We start from the raw sequence: 22,817 nt of genomic DNA, 5'->3' as shown, positions 1-22,817 counted from the left end.
AGGTGTCTCAATTTTTTGACATCAGGATCAAGCATAAGATCGTATACCTCTTTCATCATTTGTCTACAAAAAATAATTATCATGTAAATACAACCAATTTTTACCGAGATGAGGGACAAAGGCAAATATACAAGACTTTCATGCCCTCTATTTTTTCACGATGCATAAAACATGCATCTAATAATAATTGTCTCAATTTTTTGACATCAGGATGAGGCATCAGAAGATCATATACCTCTTTCATCATTTATCGACAAAAATAATCATCATGTAGATACAACCAATTTTTACCGAGATGAGGGACAAAGGCAAATATATAGGACTTTAATGACCTATATTTTTTCACGATGCATAGAACATACATCTAATAATAACCGTCTCAATTTTTCAACATCAGGATGAGGCTTAAGAAGATTTATACCTCTTTCATCTTTTGTCGACAAAAATAATCATCATGTAAATACAACCAATTTTTACAAAGATGAGGGAGAAAGGTAAATATATAAGAGTTTCATGCCCTATATTTTTTCACGATGCATACAACATGCATCTAATTATAACCGTCTCAATTTTGTGACATCAGGATGAGGTATAAGAAGATCGTATACCTCTTTCATCATTTTTCGACAAAAAAAATCATCATGTAAGTACAACCAATTTTTACCGAGACGAGGGACAAAGGCAAATATTCAAGGCTTTCATGCCCTATATTTTTTCATGATGCAAACAACATGCATCTAATAATAACCATCGCAATTTTTCAACATCATGACGAGGCATAAGAAGATCGTATACCTCTTTCATCATTAGTCGACAAAAATAATCATCATGTAAATAAAACCAATTTTTACCGAGATGAGGGACAAAGGCAAATATATAGGACTTTCATGCCCTATATTTTTACAAGATGCATCTTATGAAAATCGTCTTAATTTTTCGACACTAGGATGAGGCATTAGAAGATCGTATACCTCTTTTATCATTTGTCGACAAAAATAATCATCATGTAAATACATCCAATTTTTAACGAGATGAGGGACAAAGGCAAATATATAGGACTTTCATGCCCCATATTTTTTCATGATGACTACAACATGCACTAATAAAAACTGTCTCAATTTTTGGACTTCAGGATGACGCATAAGAAGATCATATACGTCTTTCATGATTTATCGACATAAATAATCATCATGTAAATACAACCAATTTTTACCGAGATGAGGGACAAAGGCAAATATATTGGACGTTAATGCCCTATATTGTTTCACGATACATAGAACATACATCTAATAATAACTGTCTCAATTTTTCAACATCAAGATGAGGTATAAGAAGATCGTATACCTCTTTCATCATTTGTCGAGAAAAATAATCATCATGTAAATACAACCAATTTTTACAAAGCTGAGGGACAAAGGTAAATATATAAGACTTTCATGCCGTCTATTTTTTCATGATGCATACAACATGAATCTAACTATAATCGTCTCAATTTTTTGACATCAGGATGAGGTATAAGAAGATCGAATACCTCTTTCATCATTTGTCGACAAAAATAATAATCATGTAAGTACAACCAATTTTTACCGAGACGAGGGACAAAGGCAAATATACAAGACTTTCGTGGCCTATATTTTTTCACGATGCATACAACATGCATCTTATAATAACCGTCTCAATTTTTCGACATCATGATGAGGCATAAGAAGATCATATACCTGTTTCATCATTTGTCGACAAAAAAAACCATCATGTATATACAAGCAATTTTTACCGAGATGAGGGACAAAGGCAAATATATAGGACTTTCATGCCTATATTTTTTCACGATGCATACAACATGCATCTAATAATAACCGTCTGAATTTTTCGACAACAGGATGAGACATAAGAAGATCGTATACCTCTATCGTCATTTGTCGACAAAAATAATCATCATGTATATACAAGCAATTTTTATCAAGATCTGAGACAAAGACAAACATATAGGACTTTCGTACCCTATATTTTTTCACGATGCATAGAACATACATCTAATAATAACCGTCTCAATTTTTCAACATCAAGATGAGGCATAAGAAGATCGTATACCTCTTTCATCATTTGTCGACAAAAATAATCATCATGTAAATACAACCAATTTTTACAAAGATGAGGAACAAAGGTAAATATATAAGACTTTCATGCCCTATATTTTTTCATGATGCATACAACATGAATCTAACTATTACCGTCTCAATTTTTTGACATCAGGATGAGGTATAAGAAGATCGAATACCTCTTTCATCATTTGTCGACAAAAATAATAATCATGTAAGTACACCCAATTTTTACCGAGACGAGGGACAAAGGCAAATATACAAGACTTTCATGGCCTATATTTTTGCACGATGCATACAACATGCATCTTATAATAACCGTCTCAATTTTTCGACATCATGATGAGGCATAAGAAGATCATATACTTGTTTCATCATTTGTCGACAAAAATAACCATCATGTATATACAAGCAATTTTTACTGAGATGAGGGACAAAGGCAAATATATAGGACTTTCATGCCCTATATTTTTTTACGATGCATACAACATGCATCTAATAATAACCGTCTGAATTTTTCGACAACAGGAAGAGACATAAGAAGATCGTATACCTCTATCATCATTTGTCGATAAAATTAATCATCATGTATATACAAGCAATTTTTATCAAGATCTGAGACAAAGACAAATATATAGGACTTTCGTGCCCTATATTTTTTCACGATGACTACAACATGCATCTAAAAAAAATCATCTCAATTTTTTGAAATCATGATGACTTTTAAGTAGATCTTATACCTCTTTCATCATTTGTCGACAAAAATAATCATCATCTAAATACAACCAAGTTTTACCGAGATGAGGGACAAAGGCAAATATACAGGACTTTCATGCCTATATATTTTACGATAACTACAACATGCATCTAATAATATGTGTCTCAATTTTTTGACATCAGGATGAAGCATAAGATCGTATACCTCTTTCATCATTTGTTGACAAAATAATCATCATGTGAATACAACTAATTTTTACCGAGAGGAGGGACAAAGGCAAATATGTAGGACTTTCATGCCCTATATTTTTTCATGATGCATCCAACATGTATCTAATTATCACCATCTCAATTTTTTGACATCAGGATGAGACATAAGAAGATCGTATACCTCTTTCATCATTTGTCGACCAAGATAATCATCCTGTAAATACAACCAATTTTTACCGAAATGAGGGACAAAGGCAAATATATAGGACTTTCAGCCTCTATATTTTTTCACGATGCATACAAGATATATCTTATAATAATCGTCTTAATTTTTTGAAATCAGGATGAGGCATAAGAAGATCGTATACCTCTTTCATCAGTTGACGACAAAAATAATCATCATGTATATACAAGAAATTTTTACCGAGATGAGGGACAAAGGCAAATATATAGGACTTTCATGCCCTATATTTTTGCACGATGCATACAACATGCATCTAATAATAACCGTCTCAATGTTTCGACATCAGGATGAGGCATAAGGAGATTGTATACCTCTTTCATCATTTGTCGACAAAAATAATCATCATGTAAATACAACCAATTTTTACGGAGATGAGGGATAAAATCAAATATATAGGACTTTCATGCCCTATATTTTTTCACGATGCATACAACATGCATCTAATAATAACCATCTCAATTTTTCGGCATCAGCATAAGGCATAGGACGATCGTATACCTCTTTCATCATTTGTCGACAAAAATAATCATCATGTAAATAAAACCAATTTTTACCGAGATGAGGGACAAAATCAAGTATATAGGACTTTCATGCCCTATATTTTTTCACGATGACTACAACATGCATATAATAATAACCATCTCAATTTATCGACATCAGGATAAGGCATAAGAAGATCGTATACCTCTTTCATCATTGGTCGACAAAAATAATCATCATGTAAATACAACCAATTTTTACCGAGATGAGAGACAAAAGCAAATATATAGGACTTTAATACCCTATATTTTTTCACGATGCATACAACATGCATCTAACAATAACCGTCTCAATTTTTCAACATCAGGATGAGGCATAAGAAGATCGTATACCTCTTTCATCCTTAGTCGACAAAAATAATCATCATGTATATGCAAGAAATTTTTACCGAGATGAGGGACAAAGGCAAATATATAGGACTTTCATGCCCTAAATTTGTTCACGATGCATAAAACATGCACCTAATAATAACCGTCTCAATTTTTTGGCATCAGGATGAGGCATAAGAAGATCGTATACCTCTTTCATTATTTGTCGACAAAAATAATCATCATGTAAATATAATCTGTTGCTCCAAGATGGGGGTCGTACCTGGAAAAGAGACTTCGATGCTAAAGTTAGTGTTTGTAGTTGTATGAGTCTCGTATAAGTAATGCACGTACCTTTGTGTGGATTAGGGTTTTGTTGGGCCTTGGGCCTGAGATCAGTTATGACCTATTTAGATAGCGGACCTCGACTTGGCCGAGGTCTCCCAGCGCGTGTCCGAGGTCATCCTGCGCTGTGATGCCAAGCTCGAGCTCGACATAGAGGTACAGATAATACACTAGCCCTCCGAGCTCCGAAGGCCGTGGGTCAAGGAGTTAAGACCGAGCTCGCCAAGGGGCCGTGACCTTTCGCGTATGCCTGTCTGTCAAGATGCAATGTGTCGTAACCGTTGCCTCGTTCTCGAAAACGTGTAGGCGGCGTATTAATGGGGAGTGACGGTTAAGCAATGATGGCCGTGCACGTCATAATGGGGCTCATTAAATGTGTCGCCAGTTTTGTCCCTTGGCTGACACGTGTTGTGGCCGTTTGAATTTTATGGAACCCCTTTTCTCACTCTCGCACCTCTTCTCCTTCCATTTTACTCTTTGCATTCTCTTTCCTCTCTGGCTTCTTAAGCACGCCGATTTTCTTTGTCTCCCTACTTCTGCCATCCCTGTTTTCCTCTATCGCCCTCTCCGGTAACCGAGTTTTCCTCCTCTCGTTTCTGTATTTTCGTTTATCAAAGGAGTACCAGGTACTTCGATCTCTCAATCTTCTTCCTCTTCTGAAATCTTTTCTCCTTCTTTTCAAATCTTTTGATTTTCTTGATGGTTGGTAACAAGGATGTCACCCCCTCTGCTCCTGCCAAAGGCAAGGGTAAGGCGCGCGACAAGGCGGTGGCTGCCGGGACTGTCGCCGCTGAAAAGAAGAAAGGGGAGAGCCAGCCTAAGGAACCCCTCCCCGGCATTCCTGGCTACGATTGGGTTAGAAGTGACGTGGGGGAGTTTTAGTGCATTTTCAGGTCATTTATGGAGATCAATGTGATGTGGAAATCTCATAGGATCTGTGAGTCCTCTCTTTCCGAGCTTATCTGGCTGGAACCGTGCCAGCCCGGTGAGCACGTCTATATGGAGGGTCCCTCTGACCCTCCTTTCTTCTATATGTACCAGTGCTTTTTCAGGGATTTAGGCGTATGCCTTCCCTTTACCCCGCTTGAATGTGATTTTTTGAACTTTATCAACTCGGCTCCTTGCCAGTTGCACCCCAACAGTTGGGGTTTTTTGAGGGCCTTTCAGGTTCTATGTTCGACCCTAGGGATAGGGGTATCTCTCCATGTCTTTCTTCATTTTTACCAACTAAAGATGGGTGTACCCCCTTATGGTTGGGCTTCTTTGAACAGCAGTAAGGCTGTGGAATTATTTTCTCTCTACTCCCAGTTTTACAAAAATTTCAAGCAAGAGTTTTTCTGGGTTCGGCTCGTGGATGTGAACCCGCTGGAAGATGGGGTATTTTACTTGAGCGGGCTGCCGAGGTTCCCTCTTTATTGGTGGCAAGCTCCAGCCAGGTTTCACGGGTCGGGCAACCTTCAGTTGACAGCCTCGGAGGCTGCTGCCATCGCCGACCTAGAGGCGCTCCCTCGTCCCTTGGACTGCAAGCTCGTTTTGTCGCTTGTTAACTCAGTGTACAAGGAGAGGGGCCTAGAGAGTGAGTATCTTGTCTTTTTGGCTATTAAGGGCTTGGGAATTTTTGCTTTTACTGACGTATATGATTGTTGTACTTGTAGGTATAATGGGCAAAAGCAAGTGGCGCGAGTTGAAATCACACTACAATGTCGCCGAGATTGAGGTCCCCGAGCCTCAAGAGGAGGAGGTGGCCCCCTTGGAGACCCGAAGAAAAATAAAGAGGGGAGAAAAAGAGGTCAGGGGGACCTCTACCCCTCGAGATGCTGAGGAGGTGACCTCCAAGGCTGCCGATGCTGATGCGGTCGACCTAACTGGGGGTTCTCCACCCGAGGTAGCTCCTCAGGTGGCCGCCGAGGAGATCGCCCAGGCCGCCGAGCAGGTTGCCCAGGCCACCAAGGTTGGTGCCTTTCTTTGTGGTTTTTCTTCTATATTGCTCTTTTCCTACTTGCTGATTTAGGGGGAAATTTGTATTTTTTGTAGGTGAGGCATGCTGTCGAGGTCCCAGTGGTTCCAAGTTTGGAGGTACCAAGGGCGGGTGCCCCCGTGGTTGAGCAGGAGGCGCTTGCCTCTGCTTCTGCCAGGGCCCGCGGAAAGGTGCCGAGCTTCGGGGACTCGACACCTACACCCACGACCTCGGCGCTGCCATCCAGCTTGTCGAAGGGGCCCCCAAGAAGCCAATACCTCGCCCATCGCTTCGGGAAGGATCGTTCTCGGGTGTGGCTGGATCATGTGAGCGCTTCGGAGGACATAGATTCTCTGTGGAGCGCGGGGGTGACCTCGGAGAAGTTCTTCTCCAAGGAGTCACTGAGTACGGCTGATCAAGCCATGATCGAGACGGCCGGGCCAGTGGAAGGCCTTGATTCTGTTGAGGTCTTCCTACAGAGGACCATGGCCATCGTGGACCACTGGAAGCATAAGTGGTCCAAGCAGCAGGAGGACCTGGCAAAGCTGAAGGGCCGAGTCCAACCTTTGAGGGAAGAGAACAAGGCTTTGAAGGAGGAGAACCGGGCCTTGGCGGGCGATCTTAGTGATGCTAAGCTGAAGAATGAGGCCAAGCTTAAAGCCACCAAGAGGGAGCTGGAGAGAGTTTAGAAGTCCTTAGAGATTGCTCTAAGGTCCAATGAGACTCACGCTGCTCAAGTGAGTGAGCTGCAGGAGCTCGCCAATTCTTCCCGAGGCCGGGTGCGTGCCTTAGAAGACGAGGTAACTTCCCTGAAGGCTGATCTCGTGGTGGCGGTTGAGAAGCGTCTTTGTGACGAGGTGCTTCTCGGTGGGAAAGAAGAGGAGGTCGCCGCACTCAGGGTGGACCTCTCGAAGATGGCTGTGGAGAAGGCAGAGCTGGAGAAGAAGCTCGAGGGAACTAAGCGAGTTGTCCTGTTCGACGCCGAGGGTCGACCTCTCTGCCATGCATGTGGAAAAAGAGGTGAGCTTTGGGAAGCTGGTGAAAGAGGATGACCTCCAGGACAGCTCGAGCGAAAATGCCTCTGCCTAGGCCATTTTTGTAATAGCTTAGTTTATTTTGTTCTGCTTTTTTCTTTGGATTCGGGTGTTGAACTCTACAAACATTATTGTATATAATATTTTTTCTGTCGAGATTTTATCCTCACGCTTTCGGTGGTTCTATTTGGCCTTCTGCTTATGCACTTGTGTTTTTTGTGCTTTTCCGGGGCTCAAACTTGGCCTGATGTAAATAATTCGTATTGAGATTCGAACTCGACCCTTGGCGAGATAGAGTGATTCAGACCGAGATTCGAACTCGACCTCTGTGTAAGATAAAAATAATGTTTGCCGAGGTTCATGGTTGATCTCGGGTTAGGGTTAAACAAATCATACCAAGGTTCGAACTCGACCTCAGTTTAGCGTAAAGTAATTCTTGCTAAGGTTCGAACTTAACCTCGGCTTAGAGTGAAATAAATCGTACCAAGGCTCGAACTCGACCTCAGTGTAAAGTAACTCTTACTAAGGTTCGAACTCGACCTCGGGTTAGAGTGAAATAAATCGTACCAAGGTTCGAACTCGACCTCGATGTAAAGTAACTCTTACTAAGGTTCGAACTCGACCTCGGCTTAGAGTGAAATAAATCGTACCAAGGTTCGAACTCGACCTCGGTGTAAAGTAACTCTCACTAAGGTTCGAACTCGACCTCGACTGAGAGTGAAATAAATCATACCAAGGTTCGAACTCGACCTCGGTGTAAAGTAAAATAAATCGTGCCAAGGTTCGGACTCGACCTCGGTTTAGAGTGAAGTGAATCGTACCAAGGTTCGAACTCGACCTCGGTTTAGCATAAAGTATCTTATGGTGAAATGATGTAGAATTAAGAAGATATGAATGGAAAAGAATGAGTTATTTTATTGATGTTACGTGTGCCTCGTTAAAAACCCTCTCAGCCAAAACCCATTTTTCTGTTTTTTGGGACAAAAAGACTGAGTCTGGAAAAGAGTGCACAACTCATTCGTACAAAGTTAACTGAAATAAAACTTGAGATGCGTGGCATTCCAAGTTCGCGGGATGGGTTTTCCGCTAAGTTCTTCCAGTCGGTATGCCTCGTTCTCCAAGTCTTCTATAACTCGGAATGGGCCACCCTAGGTGGGTGCAAGCTTGTCGTCTGGTGTGTCTCTCCGTGCTTCGCCTAATAGTCGCCATACCAGGTCACCAACTCGGAAAGAGCGAGGTCGTACACGCGTATTGTATCATCTGGAAGCTCGGAGTTTGCAAGCTTCTTCATGAATCCGAGCTTCGTCCCTGAGCTCGTCAATCAAGTCAAGGTCAGCTGGTATTTCTTCAGCATTTTGCTCATTCTTGAAGACCTGACGTCGGTGAGATGTCTTCCCGACTTCCACTAGGATCATGGCGTCAGTTCCATAAGTGAGCCTGTAGGGCGTTTCTTGCATTATTGACTGGGGGGTGCAATGGTACGCCTAGAGGATGCTGGGGAGTTTGTCAGCCCATTGTCCCTTGGCGTTCCCTAACCGCTTCTTGAGCTCTCGGAGTACCACTTTGTTTGCAATTTCGGCTTGGCCGTTAGTTTGTGAATGTTCCACCGAGGTCGGGAGGTGCTTAATTCCAAGTTCCCGAAGGAAGTCTTCGAAGCTTTGCGCGATGAATTGTCGGCCGTTATCGGTGACAATGGAATGCGGAATTATGAACCTGCATATGATGCTCTTCTAAGTGAACTTCCGTATATTCTCAGTGGTGATCTTGGCGAGTGGGCACGCTTCGATCCACTTGGTGAAGTAGTCGATTGCCACCAAGAGGAATTTGAGCTGACCTTTCGCGGGGGAACGGTCCTAGGATGTCCATTCCCCACTGGGCGAAAGGCCACGGGGACATCATCTGGTGGAGAGCTTGAGGTGGCTGTCGATGCGCGTTGCCGAACTGCTGGCACTCTTTGCATTTTTGCACGTAGACTTGGCAATCCGACTTCAAGGTGGGCCAGTAGTACCCAGCCTGGAGTACCCTGGCTGCCATCGAGCGCACTCCATAATGCATTCCACATATACCTCGGTGGATCTCCTCGATGACATAAGTAGCTTGAGGTGCAGTCAAGCATTTGAGCAAAGGGGTGGAGATTCCACGCTTGAACAGTTCGTCTCCGACAATTACGAACTTAGCCGACCTTCCCCTCATCTTCCGAGCTTCATCTTTATCCTCGGGTAAAATACCTGCCTTCAAGTAGTTCCAAATACCTGACATCCACCCTTGTTCTTCGCTATCGCTGGTGTTGACGACCTTGTCGTCCAAGCTGGGTGAATACAAGGTTTCTTGGATAATGGTCCGATGCTGTCCAGGGCGTTTGGTACTGGCGAGCTTTGAAACGAGGTTGGCTCTGGTATTTTGCTCTCGCGGTACATGCTGTATAGTGAACTCGTCGAAGGACGAGATCTGATGTGATGCCATGTGGAAATACTATTGTATAGAACATCTTTGGCCTGATATGTCCCGTTGAGCTGCTCTACCATGAGTTTTGAGTCGCTGTTGCAACTTACTCTTCGTGCTCCGAGGTCGCAATCTAGCCTTAGCCCTGCGAGAAGTGCTTCGTACTCTGCTTGGTTATTTGTCATTTTGAAGCCAAACTTGAGAGATTGTTCCAAGGTGACTTGACTTGGACCTTTCAAGATGATACCTGCACCACTACCCTTAGAGTTGGAGGACCCATCAACATACAAAGTCCATAGCTGTGGCTCCTTGACCGAGGTTGGCGTCAGTTCGGCCACGAAGTTAGCTAAGCATTGAGCTTTCAGAGCACCGCGGCTTTTGTACTGGATGCCAAACTCAGACAATTCAATCGACCACGCTATCATCCGCCCGGCGAGCTCTGGCTTTCTCAGGATTTGCTTGATTGGGTAGTCGGTCTTGACTATCACCTGGTGGCTCTAAAAGTAAGGTCAGAGACGTCGAGTTGCGGTGACAACTGCCAGTGCAAGCTTTTCAATCGTCTGGTATCGTTTCTCGGTGTCTTGGAGGACTCAGCTGATGAAATAGACTGGCGTCTGCACTTTCTGGTTCTCTTGCATTATAACTGTGCTGATTGCGCCTTTTGCCACAGCCAGGTAGAGGAGGAGGTCAGCTTGATGATCCGGCCTTTGGAGAATTGGTGGAGTCGTGAGGAAGGCTTTGAAGCTTTTGAAAGCCTCTTCACACCGGTCCGTCCATTCGAAATTTTTTGGCTTGCGCAGCAGGGTGAAGATGGGCCCCGCTTTATCTGCCAGCCTGTGGATAAAATGAGACAGGGAAACCAACCTTCCCACCAAGCGTTGGACTTCCTTCACATTTTGAGGGCTCTGCATCTGGATGATGGCTTTGCACTTCTCCGGGTTGGCCTCGATCCCCCTGTTAGTGATCATGAATCCAAGGAACTTACCTCCCTGGACGCCGAAGACGCACTTTTCTGGGTTGAGGCGCATGTTGTGCTTCCTGATTTGCCCGAACACCTCGGCCAGGTCGGCAGCATGATCCTCGATCGAGGTGGTTTTGACCACCATGTCATTGACGTAGACCTCCATGTTCCATCCGATCTGCTGGTGGAAAACCTTGTCCATCAGCCGCTGGTAGGTGGCTCCCGCATTTTTGAGACCGAAGGGCATCACTCGGTAGCAGTAGTAGGCGCGATCGGTGATGAATGACGTGTGAACCTCGTCTGGTGGGTACATCATGATCTGGTTGTACCCGGAGTAAGCATCAAGGAAACTGAGGAGGGCGTGCCCGGATGCTCCATCAACCAGCCTGTCGATGCTCGGCAAGGGGTACGAGTCCTTGGGGCATGCTTTGTTCAGATTAGTGTAGTCGACGCACATGCGCCACTTCCCAGAGCTCTTCTTTACCAGGACCACGTTTGCCAACCACATGGTGTACCTAACCTCACAGATGAAGCCTGCGTTTAATAGCTTTTGCGTCTCGATGACGATGGCCTCCCGCATTTCACCACCGACATTCCTCTTCCTTTGGGCGACTGGCTTCGCCTCCTTGTGAATTGCCAACCTGTGACAAATGAAGTTAGCATCTATACCTGGCATGTCGGCGCTGGACCATCCAAAGTGGTCGGCGTTCCTAGAGATCTCAGCTTCGAGCTGTCGCCGTAACTCCAGGTTCAACTGCCTGCTGATTTTCGTGCATTGCCCAGGAAGTTTTCCGATCTGGAGGTCATCGAGCTGGTCGATGGGACTCGGCCATTCATGATGGGAGTCCGAACTTGGATACAGGTCAGTGATATCCACGTGGGTGATGTGAGCCACTGTGGGGGGAGGATTTCGGCAACGCTCATCGGATGAAGAGACTTTCAGACTTTCGGCGTAGCATTGCCGAGCTGTCTTCTGGTTTGCCTTGATGGAGATAATCTTGATGTCACTCCCTGGGAACTTCATGGTGAGGTGCGGGGTAGACACCACTGCTCCGAGTTGGTTTATTGTCGGCCTCCCGATGATTATGTTGTAGGAGATGTTGGCTTCCACGATGAGGTATCGGACCATAATCCTCCTAGTTTCGGGAGAGGTTCCGAAGGTTGTCAGTAGGTCTACGTAGCCTCGAGTGTGTACTCGCTCTCCTGCAAATCCAACTAGTGTTTCTGTGTGAGGTTGGATAAGGGAGTGAGGGATATTTAACCTGAGGAACGTCGGCCAATATAGGACGCCAGTCGAGCTTCCTTGGTCTATCAACGTCTTGTGGACCTCCCAATTGGCGACCTCCACAACGATGACCATTGGATCGTCCTGGTTGGGGCAAACACCGGTATATTCGTCGTCGGTGAAGGTGATCAGCGATGAGCTCTGGTGCGAGGCCAAGGTAGCATAGTGGACGTTGTTGATGCTGCGCATGTGTCTTTTTCGGGCCGAGCTACTGGATCCTCCCCCTGCAAAGCCTCCTGCAAATGTGTTGATTACTCTCCGTAGGGGAGCTGACCCTGTTTCCTGGCTTACCTCAGCCTGCACTACACCACCGGTATTCTACACTCCCGAACCACGACCTCTGCCTCGTCCTCGTCCATTGTAGCCCCCTCTGTGACCCTACTGCCATTGGACATATTGGCTAAGGTGACCCGCCTGGATGAGTTCCTCGATACGATCTCAGAGGGTGCGGCACTCTTCAGTGGTGTGACCGTGGTTTCTGTGGTATCTGCAATGCTTGGATTTGTCTGCACTGTTGGGGTTGTGACCTGATGGTGGTAGGGTGAGCAGGTTGCTATTGCTGGCCTCCTCCAGGATGTGCACTCGGGGCGCATTCAGGGGAGTGTAGAAGTCATATCTCCCCCCCTTATTTGCCTTGGCAGTCTTCTTGAACTGGCTGTCATTGGTGACCTTCATCTTGTGTTTGTGACCATGGTCAGGCTTCGCTTGTGATTTTTCGCGAACCTGGTCACAAAAAGTGGAGTGCTCTTCCATTTGTATGTACCCTGCAGCTCGGGCGCGGAGTTTGTCCATGTCGGCAGGAGCTCGGCGGCACCAGCTGTCCACAAAAGGGAATGGCTTGAGCGCCATGAACATGGCGTGCAGGGCGATTTCGGGATTCAGGTTCCGGATCTTGACCGAGATGCCGGTGAAACGCTCCATGAACGCCCTCAGCGACTCGTCGTCTCCCTGTCTGAGAGGCACTCAACACACCTTAAGATGCTGGAATATTAGTACAAAAACTGAAAAGGAACAATTAGGAACAGCTACACTAATTGGTGGAAGTAGATGAGACAAAACTAGAAGGAATTCCACAAAAATGACAAGCAACAATTAAGGCAATTTTAGGAAGCTAGCACACAAAAGATAACCTATCAAAGGCACTAGAATGGATTACAAAACAAAAGCTAAGATTAGACACAAAAATAAGACACAATTTATGTGGCTGGACCGAAAAATATGTAAGCAAACACATACCAAAACCGAGAGCTAGTTTTACAAATTTTTCACTCATTTTTGGCTTTTTCTTTTGCTATTTTCTTTCTTTTCTTTTTGCAAAATATTTTTCACTTTTTTTTCTTTGATTAATCAGGAGTTTAGATGCCTTTTGAACAAGTATAGATCTCGGCCTTAGGCTAGAAACATTGCAGCAAATTTTTCACACAAAACAAGAGGTGTTCACAAGCATGTTTTCACTAGTGCTTCACAATTTTGTAATGTTTTTAGGTAAAATTTTTAAGCACTCATTATTTTGTTTTTCTCAAGCATTTAGAACACTTACACCTCTGTTTTGTCTCTGTTTTAAGGCTCAAAAAAATTGCAATAGGTTTCAGCCACACAAAATACTCAAGGAAAACCTAATAGGAAATAGTGTTTATGAATTTTTTTGCCAAAACTTTTAACAAGACATAATAGAAACCTAACTCTAGGAAATTTGCTAGAACTAATAGCAAATTAAGAACTCAAACATGTAAATAAAAAGCACATATAGTAAGGTTCAGATTCAATAAGAAAATACACACAAAATTTCGGACTCAAACAATACACAAAAAATTAGGTCAAACAAGCTAGTCTAGGAAGTTTCAACAAGTGAAAGGACTACACATGACTTCTATGACAAAACAAGTGATTCAAAAACAAAATCTATGCTCAATGAATGTTGTCCAATCACGGAAACATGTGAATGAATGGAGAAGACTCAAGCAAAAACAAAAACGCACAAGTTCAAGAGTCCTAGAAGCACAAAATCGAAATTGATTCACAAGAATAGGAATAAGCAAAAATGAATCAATTAATTCATACTTGACAAATAGGATCCATCAAACATTGTATTAGAACTAGATCCATGCAGCAAACACAAGTTTAAGACATAGAAAAGGAAGATTAGACAACACGGATTCAAGTAGAAAAAGTTTAGAAACAAAACCTCAAGAGCACTAGGCTCTAGATACCAAAAATGATGGAACTAGGTTGAAGAGGATTGATGTTCTTCAACAATTCCAACGTCCAAGACCTTTTCTCAATGAGGTTGTACACTTCAAATCAGTGGAAGCTCCTTGAATAAATCTCCAATGGAGGAGAAGCACCTAAGAGAGGTTCGGTTACCTCTTGAAGAAGTGAAGAAGCTTGAGAAACCAAGCTTCTAGGAGAAGGAACCTTGAGAGAGAACCTAAGAGAAGGTTTCTCACGAATTTTGACTCTTGAAAATGAGAGAGAATTCTGAATTCTTTTTCTCATAAATGTCCAAAAGTGAGTACAAGTGAAGGAATTACAAATATATAGGGAGAGGTAGCTTCTAGGAGAAGCTAACCTTAACCATGGTTCACTAGGAACCATGGTAAGGTGTAGCTAACCATCCATGGTTTCTAAAACTTGTAGGAGAAGCTATCCTAGACCATGGTTCACTTAAGAACCATGGTAAGGTCAGCCAACCTACCAAGGTTTAGAAACTTGGAGGAGAAGTTTCAAAAACTCAAGAATGCACATGGAAATTTCGGCCAAAGAGAAATGAAGGAGCTAGGCGGCCTTGGCTTCTTTTTCTCCTTTGATTTATTTCAAAAATTATTGATTTGGTTTAGTTAGGTTCATCAAATGATGATGAGACCTAGCTAAATCAAATCTATGAAAAATTAGGAGAAAAATGAGTCCAATATGCAAAATTTTGCCTAAGCCCAACTCAGGCCCAATTTCTAAGTACACCCCCTAGCTTTGCTAAATGTCACCCCTTTTTCCCTACTGAAAAAATACAAAATGAATACATCAATTAGGGAGGTTAAATGGAGTTAAACTCTCCAAGTAACCTACCTTGAAATCAATATACAAACACTAGAAAAAGCAAGTAAAGTGCCTCACAAATACAAAGGCAAAAATAACCTATACAAAAGAACTACTATATGTATAAACATAAGAAAAAGGTCTTTAAGATCATCCCATTCCTCTTGGTTTTTTTAGTATATCACCTCTTGGATTCCTTGGCCTTGGCCATAGTCTATCATCAGAGGGGCACCGAGGAAGCTGGGTGTGGATACGCTCATTCTCGGCGCGCAGTGCCGCTAGGTCAGCTTCGTTAGCGGTACGCAATGCCGCTAGGTCAGTTTCGTGCTTGGCACGCATGTTTTGCAGATCGGCAGTGTGTTGCTGCCGCATTTGTTTGACCTGCTCGATCAGCCTTCACAATGTTGCTTCGTTGTCCATGCTTGTCGTATGATCGACGTCGTCTGTTGCTCGTCTACTATGGCTTCGGGTGAAAACTGTTGTATGGAAAACCGACACAACATCAAAAACCATAAGCATGGACGATAAGAGCTGTCTTGATCGGCCCCACGGTGGGCGCCAAATGTTCTTACCGGAGATTGGTCGTAGGGGACGATCTGCTGGGTAAGATCGGTGAGCCTCCTTCACTGGTATGCTTGTTGCTCCAAGATGGGAGTGGTACCTGCAAAAGAGACTCCGATGCTAAAGTTAGTGTTTGTGGGTGTATGAGTCTCGTATCAGTAATGCACGTACCTTTGTGTGGATTAGGGTTTTGTTGGGCCTTGGGCCTGAGATCAATTATGACTTATTTAGATAGCGGACCTCGACTTGGCCGAGGTCTCCCAGCGCGTGTCTAAGGTCGTCCTGCGCTGTGATGTCAAGCTCAAGCTCGGCATAGTGGTACGGATAGTACACAATTAATTTTTATCGAGATCAGGGACAAAGGAAAATATATAGGAATTTCATGCCCAATATTTCTTCACGATGACTACGACATGCATCTAATAATAGCCATCACAAATTTTCGACATCAGTATGAGGCATAAGATCGTATACCTTTTTCATCATTTGTCGAAAAAAATAATCATCATGTGAATACAATCAATTTTAATCGAGATGAGGGACAAAGGCAAATATACAGGACTTTCATGCCCTATATTTTTTCATGATGCATACAACATGCATATAATAATAATCATCTCAATTTATCGACATCAGGATAAGGCATAAGAAGATCGTATACCTCTTTCATCATTTGTCGACAAAAATAATCATAATGTAAATACAACCAATTTTTACCGAGATGAGGGACAAAAGCAAATATATAGGACTTTAATACCCTATATTTTTTCACGATGCATACAACATGCATCTCATAATAACTGTCTCAATTTTTCGACATCAGCAAGAGGCATAAGAAGATAGTATACCTTCATCATTAGTCGACAAAAATAATCATTATGTATATACAAGAAATTTTTACCGAGATGAGGGACAAAGGCAAATATATAGGTCTTTCATGCCCTAAATTTTTTCACGATGCATAAAACATGCACCTAATAATAACCGTCTCAATTTTTCGACATCAGGTTGAGGCATAAGAAGATCGTATACCTCTTTCATCATTTGTCGACAAAAATAATCATCTTGTAAATACAACCAATTTTTTTCGAGATGAGGGACAAAGGCAAATATATAAGACTTTCATGCCCTATATTTTTTCACGATGCATACAACATGCATCTAATTATAACCGTCTCAATTTTCCGACATCAGGATGAGGTATAAGAAGATCATACCTCTTTCATCAATTATCGACAAAACTAATCATGTAAATACAACCAATTTTTACTGAAATGAGGGACAAAGGCAAATATATAGGACTTTCATGCCCTATATTTTTTCACGATGCATACATCATGCATCCTATAATAACCGTCTTAATTTTTTGACATCAGGATGAGGCATAAGAAGATCGTAAATCTCTTTCAATATTTTTCGACAAAAATAATCATCATTTATACACAAGAAATTTTTACTGAGATGAGGGACAAAAGCAAATATATAGGACTTTCATGCCCTAAATTTTTTCACGATGCATAAAACATGCTTCCAATAATAACCGTCTCAATTTTTTGACATCAGCATGAGACATAAGAAGATTGTATACCTCTTTCATCATTTGTCGACAAAAATAATCATCATGTAAATACAACTAATTTTTACCGAGATGAGGGACAAAATCAAATATATAGGACTTTCATGCCCTATATATTTTCACGATGCATACAACATGCATATAATAATAACCATCTCAATTTATCGACATCAGGATAAGGCATAAGAAGATCGTATACCTCTTTCATCATTTGTCGACAAAAATAATCATCATGTAAATACAACCAATTTTTACCGAGATGAGAAACAAAGGCAAATATATAAGACTTTCATGCCCTATATTTTTTCACGATGCATACAACATGCATCTTATAATAACCGTCTCAATTTTTCGACATCAGGATGAGGTACAAGAAGATCGTATACCTCTTTCATCATTTATTGAAAAAAATAATCAACATCTAAATTCAACCAATTTTTACCGAGATGAGGGACAAAGGCAAATATATAGGACTTTCATGGCCTATATTTTTTCACGATGCATACAACATGCATCTTATAATATCCGTCTCAATTTTTCGACATCAAGATGAGGTATAAGAATATCGTATACCTCTTTCATTATTTGTCGACAAAAATAATCATCATGTAAACACAAGAAATTTTTACCGAGATGAGGGACAAAGGAAAATATATAGGACTTTCATGCCCTATATTTTTTCACGATGCAGACAACATGCAACTAATTATAATTGTCTCAATTTTTTGACATCAGGATAAGGTATAAGAAGATCATATGCCTCTTTCATCATTTATCGACAAAAATAATCATCATGTAAATACAACCAATTTTTACCGAGATGACGGAGAACGGCAAATATATAGGACATTCATGCCATATATTTTTTCACGATTCATACAACATACATCTAATAATAACCGTCTCAATTTTTCGACATCAAGATGAGGCATAAGAAAATCGTATACCTCTTTCATCATTAGTCGACAAAAATAATCATCTTGTATATACAAGAAATTTTTACCAAGATGAGGCACAAAGGCAAATATACAGGACTTTCATGCCCTATATTTTTTCATGATGCATACAACACCATATAATAATAACCATCTCAATTTATCGACATCAGGATAAGGCATAAGAAGATCGTATACCTCTTTCATCATGAGTCGACAAAAATAATCGTCATATAAATACAACCAATTTTTACCGAGATGAGGGACAAAAGCAAATATATAGGACTTTAATACCCTATATTTTTTCACGATGCATACAACATGCATCTAATAATAACTGTCTCAATTTTTCAACATCAGGATGAGGCATAAGAAGATAGTATACCTTCCTCATTAGTCGACAAAAATAATCATCATGTATATACAAGAAATTTTTACCGAGATGAGGGACAAAGGCAAATATATAGGTCTTTCATGCCCTAAATTTTTTCACGATGCATAAAACATGCACCTAATAATACCCGTCTCAATTTTTCGACATCAGGATGAGGCATAAGAAGATCGTATACCTCTTTCATCATTTGTCGACAAAAATAATCATCTTGTAAATACAACCACTTTTTTCCGAGATGAGGGACAAAGGCAAATATATAAGACTTTAATGCCCTATATTTTTTCACGATGCATACAACATGCATCTAATTATAACCGTCTCAATTTTACGACATCGGGATGAGGTATAAGAAGATCATACCTCTTTCATCAATTATCGACAAAAATAATCTTGTAAATACAACTAATTTTTACCGAGATGAGGGACAAAGGAAAATATATAGGACTTTCATGCCCTATATATTTTCACGATGCATACAACATGAATCCAATAATAACCGTCTCAATTTTTTGACATCAAGATGAGGCATAAGAAGATCGTATACCTCTTTCATCATTAGTCGACAAAAGAAATCATCATGTATATACAATAAATTTTTACTGAGATGAGGGACAAAACCAAATATATAGGACTTTCATGCCCTAAATTTTTTAACGATACATAAATCATGCACCTGATAATAACCGTCTCAATTTTTCGTCATCTGGAAGAGGCATAAGATGATCGTACATCTCTTATCATTTGTCGACAAAAATAATCATCATGTAAATAGAATCAATTTTTACTGAGATTAGGGACAAAGGAAAATATATAGGAATTTCATGGCCTATATTTGTTCACGATGACTACCACATGCATCTAATAATAGCCATCTCAAATTTTCGACGTCAGTATGAGGCATAAGATCGTATACCTCATTCATCATTTGTCAAAAAAATAATCATCATGTGAATACAATCAATTTTCAGGCTCTATATTTTCTCACAATGCATACAACATACATCTTATAATAATCGTCTCAATTTTTCGAAATCAGGATGAGGCATAAGAAGATCGTATACCTCTGTCATCATTTATCCACAAAAATAATCATCATATATATGCAAGAAATTTTTACCGAGATGAGGGACAAAGGCAAATATATAGGACTTTCATGCCCTATATTTTTTAACGATGCATACAACATGCATCTAATAATAACCGTCTCAATTTTTCCACATCAGGATGAGCCAAAAGAAGATCGTATACCTCTTTCATCATTTGTCGACAAAAATAATCATAATATAAATACAACCATTTTTTACCGAGATGAGGGACAAAAGCAAATATATAGGACTTTAATACCCTATATTTTTTCACGATGCACACAACATGCATCTCATAATAACTGTCTCAATTTTTCGACATCAGCATGAGGCATAAGAAGATAGTATACCTTCATCATTAGTCGACAAAAATAATCATTATGTATATACAAGAAATTTTTACCGAGATGAGGGATAAAGGCAAATATATAGGTCTTTCATGCCCTAAATTTTTTCACGATGCATAAAACATGCACCTAATAATAACCGTCTCAATTTTTCGACATCAGGTTGAGGCATAAGAAGATCGTATACCTCTTTCATCATTTGTCGACAAAAATAATCATCTTGTAAATACAACCAATTTTTTTCGAGATGAGGGACAAAGGCAAATATATAAGACTTTCATGCCCTATATTTTTTCACGATGCATACAACATGCATCTAATTATAACCGTCTCAATTTTTCGACATCAGGATGAGGTATAAGAAGATCATACCTCTTTTATCAATTATCGACAAAAATAATCATCTAAATACAACCAATTTTTAACGAGATGAGGGACAAAGGCAAATATATAGGACTTTCATGCCCTATATTTTTTCACGATGCATACATCATGCATCCTATAATAACCGTCTTAATTTTTTGACATCAGGATGAGGCATAAGAAGATCGTAAATCTCTTTCAATATTTTTCGACAAAAATAATCATCATTTATACACAAGAAATTTTTACTGAGATGAGGGACAAAAGCAAATATATAGGACTTTCATGCCCTATATATTTTCACGATGCATACAACATGCATCCAATAATAACCGTCTCAATTTTTCGACATCAGCATGAGGCATAATAAGATTGTATACCTCTTTCATCATTTGTCGACAAAAATAATCATCATGTAAATACAACCAATTTTTACCGAGATGAGGGACAAAATCAAATATATAGGACTTTCATGCCCTATATATTTTCACGATGCATACAACATGCATATAATAATAACCATCTCAATTTAGCGACATCCGGATAAGGCATAAGAAGATCGTATACCTCTTTCATCATTTGTCGACAAAAATAATCATCATGTAAATACAACCAATTTTTATCGAGATGAGAAAGAAAGGCAAATATATAAGACTTTCATGCCTTATATTTTTTTACGATGCATACAACATGCATCTTATAATAACCGTCTCAATTTTTCGACATTAGGATGAGGTACAAGAAGATCGTATACCTCTTTCATCATTTATCGACAAAAATAATCAACATATAAATTCAACCAATTTTTACCGAGATGAGGGACAAAGGCAAATATATAGGACTTTCATGGCCTATATTTTTTCACGATGCATACAACATGCATCTTATAATATCCGTCTCAATTTTTCGACATCAGGATGAGATATAAGAATATCGTATACCTCTTTCATTATTTGTCGACAAAAATAATCATCATGTAAACACAAGAATTTTTTAACGAGATGAGGGACAAAGGAAAATATATAGGACTTTCATGCCCTATATTTTTTCACGATGCAGACAACATGCAACTAATTATAACTGTCTCAATTTTTTGACATCAGGATATGGTATAAGAAGATCATATGCCTCTTTCATCATTTATCGACAAAAATAATCATCATGTAAATACAACCAATTTTTACCGAGATGACGGAGAACGGCAAATATATAGGACTTTCATGCCATATATTTTTTCACGATTCATACAACATACATCTAATAATAACCGTCTCAATTTTTCGACATCAAGATGAGGCATAAGAAAATCGTATACCTCTTTCATCATTAGTCGACAAAAATAATCATCTTGTATATAAAAGAAATTTTTACCAAGATGAGGGACAAAGGCAAATATACAGGACTTTCATGCCCTATATTTTTTCATGATGCATACAACACCATATAATAATAACCATCTCAATTTATCGACATCAGGATAAGGCATAAGAAGATCGTATACCTCTTTCATCATGTGTCGACAAAAATAATCGTCATATAAATACAACCAATTTTTACCGAGATGAGGGACAAAAGCAAATATATAGGACTTTAATACCCTATATTTTTCACGATGCATACAACATGCATCTAATAATAACTGTCTCAATTTTTCGACATCAGGATGAGGCATAAGAAGATAGTATACCTTCATCATTAGTCGACAAAAATAATCATCATGTATATACAAGAAATTTTTACCGAGATGAGGGACAAAGGCAAATATATAGGTCTTTCATGTCCTAAATTTTTTCACGATGCATAAAACATGCACCTAATAATAACCGTCTCAATTTTTCGACATCAGGTTGAGGCATAAGAAGATCGTATACCTCTTTCATCATTTGTCGACAAAAATAATCATCTTGTAAATACAACCAATTTTTTCCGAGATGAGGGACAAAGGCAAATATATAAGACTTTCATGCCCTATATTTTTTCACAATGCATACAACATGCATCTAATTATAACCGTCTCAATTTTACGACATCAGGATGAGGTATAAGAAGATCATACCTCTTTCATCAATTATCGACAAAAATAATCATGTAAATACAACCAATTTTTACCGAGATGAGGGACAAAGGAAAATATATAGGACTTTCATGCCCTATATATTTTCACGATGCATACAACATGCATCCAATAATAACCGTCTCAATTTTTTGACATCAAGAAGAGGCATAAGAAGATCGTATACCTCTTTCATCATTAGTCGACAAAAGTAATCATCATGTATATACAAGAAATTTTTACTGAGATGAGGGACAAAACCAAATATATAGGACTTTCATGCCCTAAATTTTTTAACGATACATAAATCATGCACCTGATAATAACC

General features: G+C 40.2%; 1 protein-coding gene across 1 annotated transcript; it reads right to left on the bottom strand.

Annotated features, from left to right (window-relative positions):
- Positions 1–10,486: 10,486 nt before the first annotated feature.
- LOC145955051 (uncharacterized) lies at positions 10,487–12,331 on the bottom strand. Its single transcript, XM_083069748.1, has 2 exons — positions 11,313–12,331; positions 10,487–10,730 (listed from the first exon to the last, which is right to left on the bottom strand). Exons 1-2 carry the CDS (start codon positions 12,329–12,331, stop codon positions 10,487–10,489), a joined length of 1,263 nt encoding a protein of 420 aa, XP_082925874.1.
- Between the last annotated feature and the right edge of the window lie 10,486 nt (positions 12,332–22,817).

Source organism: Cajanus cajan, chromosome 2, assembly GCF_000230855.2.
Source record: "Cajanus cajan strain Asha chromosome 2, NIPB_CcT2T_4, whole genome shotgun sequence".
In the NCBI taxonomy this organism is placed as follows: Eukaryota; Viridiplantae; Streptophyta; class Magnoliopsida; order Fabales; family Fabaceae; genus Cajanus; species Cajanus cajan.
This window is presented reverse-complemented; position numbering and strand designations above follow the sequence as displayed.